Source organism: Platichthys flesus, chromosome 5, assembly GCF_949316205.1.
Source record: "Platichthys flesus chromosome 5, fPlaFle2.1, whole genome shotgun sequence".
NCBI lineage: Eukaryota > Metazoa > Chordata > Actinopteri > Pleuronectiformes > Pleuronectidae > Platichthys > Platichthys flesus.
Window position 1 is genome coordinate 28373800 of NC_084949.1, and position 7038 is coordinate 28380837.

General features: G+C 50.5%; 1 protein-coding gene across 2 annotated transcripts in view; it reads left to right on the forward strand.

Moving 5' to 3' along the window:
- Nucleotides 1–1234: 1234 nt before the first annotated feature.
- Nucleotides 1235–7038, forward strand: part of ero1b (endoplasmic reticulum oxidoreductase 1 beta) — an 11165-nt gene continuing 5361 nt past the window's right edge. The window contains exons 1-7 of one of the 2 annotated variants that reach the window (XM_062387556.1): nt 1235–1570; nt 3663–3782; nt 4256–4339; nt 4488–4529; nt 5522–5604; nt 6654–6727; nt 6917–7037. In XM_062387556.1, the coding sequence (XP_062243540.1) occupies nt 1406–1570; nt 3663–3782; nt 4256–4339; nt 4488–4529; nt 5522–5604; nt 6654–6727; nt 6917–7037 (689 nt within the window). In that variant the 5' untranslated portion in view covers nt 1235–1405. Of the gene's footprint in view, nt 1571–2378; nt 2551–3662; nt 3783–4255; nt 4340–4487; nt 4530–5521; nt 5605–6653; nt 6728–6916; nt 7038 lie in introns of those variants that run through there. The other variant, XM_062387557.1, reaches the window with a different exon arrangement.

Genomic DNA, 7038 nt, shown 5'->3' on the forward strand with positions numbered 1-7038 from the left:
GAGTGATAATAGTGCTGGGATCAAATTATTCTATACAAGAGCTGCCACGTGCAATACGGCGCGAGCGTAATGTCAACAACCCTGACATGTTGTGTACGATGGAGCGATGAGGTCATAATGAAGGAAGAAGTCACATTATGACGAAAATAAGTGTGTGCGTGTACGTGTGTGTTTGTGTGTGTTTTGTGGCCACTGTGCTGGATCGACAGCGACCCCTGCTGGCAGACTGCAGTCACTGCAGGTTCCTTCTGGGACAGGAGCATGTTATGATCACTGAGAGGAACCTCCGCTGCTGAACAGATGAATCATAACATGAATTATTATAGTTAAATATTATAGTGAAGGAAAACCTCAGAAAGACAGGTATCAAATCAAGCAGGATCTCGACCATCTTTCTGAACTCCTGCGCTCTGTTCACCTCATGTACCACCTGCCCGTTTGTCCACCATGGTGTGTCTACCTTTACTGCAGCCACCAGGGGGCGATCGAAGGAAGCCAGGCGGAAACGTGACGTCACAGTGTGATGTCGCATGTGTTTTGTGCTTCATGTGCTCCACTGCGCCACCTAGTGGTCCACTGCGTTTCGTCTCCTCTTGTATTTCACACCCACGAACCATTTCCTGACTGAGTCACGTGGTACGTCCGGCTCGCTCACATACGTCATCAACACAAGCCTCGATACTCGCTTCACAAACATCTTCCTGGAGCCTGGACCCGGGAGGACACCTCATTGAGTCTTCGTCCCTGGACCCGGGAGGACACCTCACTGCGTCTTCGTCCCTGGACCCGGGAGGACACTTAACTGCGTCTTCGTCCCTGGACCCGGGAGGACACCTCACTGCGTCTTCGTCCCTGGACACGGGAGGACACCTCACTGCGTCTTCGTCCCTGGACACGGGAGGACACTTAACTGCGTCTTCGTCCCTGGACCCGGGAGGACACCTCACTGCGTCTTCGTCCCTGGACCCGGGAGGACACTTAACTGCGTCTTCGTCCCTGGACCCGGGAGGACACCTCACTGCGTCTTCGTCCCTGGACCCGGGAGGACACCTCACTGCGTCTTCGTCCCTGGACACGGGAGGACACCTCACTGCGTCTTCGTCCCTGGACCCGGGAGGACACCTCACTGCGTCTTCGTCCCTGGACCCGGGAGGACACCTCACTGCGTCTTCGTCCCTGGACCCGGGAGGACACTTAACTGCGTCTTCGTCCCTGGACACGGGAGGACACCTCACTGCGTCTTCGTCCCTGGACCCGGGAGGACACCTCACTGCGTCTTCGTCCCTGGACCCGGGAGGACACCTCACTGCGTCTTCGTCCCTGGACCCGGGAGGACACCTCACTGCGTCTTCGTCCCTGGACCCGGGAGGACACCTCAGTGGGTCCGCGTCCCGCCAGCAGAGGGATGTGGAGGGTCACTCTCCCGGCGCTCGGGGTTCTGCTGCTGGCCTGGTTCTACGGGAACTTGGTTCTCGGTTGGTTCCAACACAATCAGGTCGAGACCCCGACCCGGAGCAGCGAGCCCCGGAGCGGAGCCGCCGGCAGCCCGGAGCAGAGCTGCTTCTGCCATGTGAGTGACCCGGGGACCGCGGGGGCGCAGCGGGGCGAGGGGCTCCGACCCCCGGCTTCGACCAGGGAGGGACACGGTGCAACGGTTTCTACTGCCCCCCTCAAGGGACGGCACCGTGTGTGTGATGCTAGCTAGCTAGCTGTGTATGTGTGTGATGCTAGCTAGCTCGCTGTGTGTGTGTTTGACGCTAGCTAGCTAGCTGTGTGTGTTTGACGCTAGCTAGCTAGCTGTGTGTGTGTGTGATGCTAGCTAGCTAGCTGTGTGTGTTTGTGATGCTAGCTAGTTGCAAGTGTGTTTGTTATGCTAGCTAAGTGCAACCTTGTGTGTGATGCAAGGTAGCTGTGTGTCTGTTTGTGATGCTAGCTAGTTGCAACAGTGTGTGTGTGTGTGTCTGACTTTTGTCGTCAGAAATTCCAGTATTCATTTTTTAAAACCTTTTGACATGTCAGATTTAACTGACTCATTATATTAAGTTTCATTTAATAATAATTAGAGTAACTAATACTCAGAGAATGTAACGTTAAGATTACATATCGGACTTATTCCATCTTCTGATTTGAATACTGGTCTAAACTGAGCTCTTCAGATTGTCATAGAAGTCATCGAGTAGCAAAGCGTGGTCTTCTCTGATTGGCTGTGCTGCCATCTGAATCGCTGGTTCCCCAGCCGCAGGTGTCTCATGGGAGTTGTAGTTCTTTGCTCTGACCTCAGCGGCTGCTTCCGGCCCACTCACAGCACGCAGGACTACAGGGGGCGGGTCTACGGTCAGGGGGCGGTTTGTGTCATGGTGAGTGGGCGGGTCTGTGGTGAGAGTTGATTGACAGCTCAGACTGATCAGGACTCAGACTCCAGGTTCACCGGTGGTTGTTCTGACCTGAGATCCTCACCTGAGGTCCTGACCTGAGATCAGCGGCAACATGCTGAGAGCTGTGTGGCTCCTCCTGACCTGCCTGGGGCTCGGTGGACTGCTGCGATCTGAGGTCAGCTGTGTGTGTTTGTGTGTGTTTGTGTGTCATGCTGACACGTTCCAGGTGTTTGTGAGCAGCTGGACTCAGGGCAGGGAAATAATACGATAGCTTCTGAATGTGGATTCTCCTGCTCACCACAGAGTCCACAGCTGACTCCATGTGTGTGTGATGCATCTGAAACAGCTGTTTGATTTGTTTAAGAACACGTTGAAGAAAACAATATTCACCTCTTCTTTCCAGTCATGATTTATTTAGTTTGAACAGCTGTTAGGATGTTCACCTGTCTGTGGTTCCCTTTCTTAGTGGAATATATGAATTCCCTTTTATAACATGTTCAAAATATTAACCTAACCTCAAAAAAAATCTCTCACGATTATTTCAAAAATAATGTTGCAACGTTACCCGAATAAAGCTGTAGTCAAGAGTAGAGTTTAAAGAGAGACAGAAGAGGCTTCTGGATAAAGTATTTTTACTTTGATTACATGTTTTACACACGTGTAAAAACTCTGATCTGAACATTTGACATTAGAGCAACAGTGAACGTCACCTCACTCACTTTGAACCAGTCATTCACAAACTGGCTCAAAATGTCCTCTTGCAAAAATGGCTTCACTGAATCAGGTCGTTTAAATACCATTTAGTTTAAATTATAATTTTTCTGATGTTTATTGGCTTCATGAGGAGTGTGAGAAGATAAAGAATCAGTTTGTTGTGTGTGTAAAAAGCTACAGTGTGTGTTCAGAGCTCAAGCTGGTAAATCAGGTGTTTACTGTGGGACCACAGCTGATGGCTGCTCACCTGCTGGGGGGGGGGGGGGGGTCGGCCCCTTCCTCTGTTTACTCATCGATGGCCTCAGACTCCACACTGAGCCCTCTGCGTTGACCGGGTGGAGGAGTTGTCTGCATCACGTGGGTTCAGGTTACAGGTGGATTAATAATGTAAGGGAGTGGTCTGTCTGTGTACACACCACCTGCTGTGAAGCCAGACCATAGTGATGAGTCTTAGAACTGGTGTGGATGTAAACACACAGAATTCACGACAACAACTGGTTGAAAACATTCTGACAAACCTGTGTAGCTGCTCCATCCCCACGTTAACTCTGCTCCTCTCGGCTCCGCCTCCAGCTCACGGGCGTTCTGGACGACTGCTTCTGTGACGTGGAAAGCATCGACGTCTTCAACAACTTCAAGATTTACCCTCGAATCAAGAAGCTGACGGAGAGAGACTACTTCAGATACTACAGGGTAGGAGCTCTCAGGACACTGTGTTAAGTGTTAAGTCCTTCTTTAAGATTTAATACCAAATGTCACACTTTCTGAAGATACTTTACTTAGTCAGGTTATTGGACTGGGGGGGGGGGGGTCCTAGGTTTCCATCTTAGTTATGATCTTCAATCTCAGGTCAGCTGCCTCAGTGTTCTATCTGGTTCTACTGGGGTGTGGTACCCATCCCAGTGGGATGATGATATCTCCTCTCTGACCTGTGTGTCTGTGTCTGTGTGTGTGTGTGTCTGTGTGTCTGTGTGTCTGTGTGTGTGTGTCTGTGTGTCTGTGTCTGTGTGTGTGTGTGTCTGTGTGTCTGTGTCTGTGTCTGTGTCTGTGTGTGTGTGTGTGTCTGTGTGTGTGTGTCTGTGTGTCTGTGTGTCTGTGTCTGTGTGTGTGTGTCTGTGTGTCTGTGTCTGTGTGTGTGTGTGTCTGTGTGTCTGTGTGTCCTATAGGTGAACCTGAGGCGGCCGTGTCCTTTCTGGCCCGATGACGGACACTGTTCAATCAAAGACTGTCACGTGGAGCCCTGTCCTGAGGTGAACCACTCTGACACATGTTCATAGTCACATATGTATCTAATCTGTATTTAATCTGTATTAATACCAAAGTTATTCATCCAACACCAGTTCAACCACATGATCAGTTTCAGGTGGAGGACTAATTTCCTTATGGTTTCTTTGACAGAGTAAGATCCCCTTCGGCATCAAGTCTGGGAACTACAACAAGGTGAGTGTCTTTAAAGGGTCGCCCCTCCTCTGACCTGAGGTCGGCGGTTCGATCCCAGTCTTTCCCACCAGTGTCCTTGGGGAACGTTTTGACCCCCATGTTTCCCCCCCCCCACAGAACAGAGGGCTACATGTAGAGGCATTGTGTGAATGTTTGTGTGAATGGGTGATGGAGTAAAGAGCTTTTAGTGTCATCAAGACTAGAAAAGTCCTTTTTATAAATACAGACCCTTGACGTGCGTTCAGGAGGCTTCTTTAGAAAATGTCCCCAGACCGGAGTGAGCTGCCGTGGCTGGTATTTGTTCAATGGAGTGAAGGAGCAGCTGCAGTGGTTGCAGCACTTTCCGTCTCATCAGCTGATTCCCTGCAACACAAACACACAAGCACACACACTCTCACACACGCTGGTCTTATCTGTTGGACAGTTTCCATGCAGAGGCTGAGGACTCAGGGTTTTCTAGATGTTTGTCTTGTTATGAACGAGATGTGTTTGAACATCTGGACTCGACTCATCAGGGTTCAGGGTTCCAGTCCGCGGGCCAGTTTGAAGAGGAACTGGAATTTGTGCCATCCCAGCAGAATTTTAAAATCCAAACCCATCATGAGCTCGACAGGTTGATCGTGACCTAAGCTCCGCCCACACTGTCACATTACTGCTGCTATGGAGTGTCCTGTCCCGGGTCCTGAAGGTGGGACGAGCTCCACGTGGACATCAGGACAGAAAGTCTACACATCTTCCTCCACAAACTAAACACACACCTCTTCAGACTGGAACAACAGAGGAATGTAGCTTAGCAGCACTTGTGTGTCACAGACATGCAGCACGGTGTGGTTTGGTTTTCTTGAACAACTTGTTCCTGGGTTCTTGTTGCTCATGTCGAGGACGTCGGTTTGAAACTGCTCGCTGATATTTGTTTATCTAGGAGAAATCATGATGTAGTTATCATCAGTGTGGTTAGCATTAGCATGCTAACCCTTCTTTCCTCTCTGCAGTACTCCCCGGCAGCGACCACGAGGTTGGACCTGACGGACTGTGAGCAGGCCATCGAGCTGGGAGCCATCAACAGCACCCTCAGGTGAGAGGACCTCCTGCTCCACCTCCTGCCTCACCTCCTGCTCCCCCTCCTGCTCCACTTCCTGCTCCCCCTCCTGATCCACCTCCTGCTCCCCCTCCTGCTCCACCTCCTGCTCCACTTCCTGTTCCACCTCCTGCTCCTGCTCCACCTCCTGCTCCCCCTCCTGCTCCCCCTCCTGATCCACCTCCTGCTCCCCCTCCTGCTCCACCTCCTGTTCCCCCTCCACCTCCTGCTCCACCTCCTGCTCCTGCTCCACCTCCGGCTCCACCTCAGGCTCCACTTCCTGTTCCACCTCCTGTTCCCCCTCCACCTCCTGCTCCACTTCCTGCTCCACCTCCTGCTCCACCTCCTGCTCCCCCTCCTGCTCCACTGCTGCTGGTTTCCCACGAGCCACCAGCAGCAGGCGGAGGGAGGACCTGATAAAAACCAAGTTGTGTCAATAAAAGAAAAAAAAAGCGACATTGCATATTAAACTCCAATATAGAACAATAATTCTACTGTGTGTCACATGATCAGACCTGTGAGATGAAACCAGGGTCAGTTTACCTGCTCTCCACATCACACACACATTCTGTCCTCTAGGCTGAAGCTCTTTGAACACAGCATATCAAGTTCTACTTGATATCAAGTTCTACTTGATATGCTGTGGAAAGTTAAGATGAACTGATTCCATGTCAGAGGTCAAAGGTCACAGTGACCTCAAATGAGTTGATGGCAGTAGACCAACATGTGCCACAGATTCTGAGTGACAGGTTCAAAGTTCATGTGACAGAGAACTGCAGCAGCAACTATGAGGTCTGACTGTGTGGATGGTAAAAACCTTATGGATGATATCCCTGCACACAGTTACACAACACAGCAGTGAAGCAACACACCAAGTGAGAGATCTTATGCTTTATGAGAATTATAAACGTTCTTTGTTTCATTTTGAAACAGTCAGAATCCACAGTTGACATATCTACAGAGAACCACTGGAGACTCTGACATGTGGAGACCGTGTTCCTCTTCACGCTCTGACTGGTTGACCCTAACCCTGACCCTTGTTTCAGTAACCGGAGTAAGGAGGCGTTTGCTGACTGGGCGAGACACGACGACGCTCAGGACCAGTTCTGTGAGCTGGATGGTGAGTTCCTCAGTTTGACCTGAGACACTCAACAACATCATCAACCCAACACAACTCCTGTGTGTGTCAACGCAATGAGGCTCTTAGAACAAACAAATCACATGTTGTTTGTTCAGCTTGAGTCAACGACCATGAAGCCTTTTCTTTACTGTGTGTCTGTGTGTGTCTGTGTGTGTCTGTGTGTGTCAGATGAAACGTCTCCAGATGCTGAGTACGTTGATCTGCTGCTGAATCCAGAGAAATTCACTGGATATAAAGGTCCTTCAGCCTGGAGAGTGTGGAACAGCATCTACGAGGAGAACTGCTTCAAG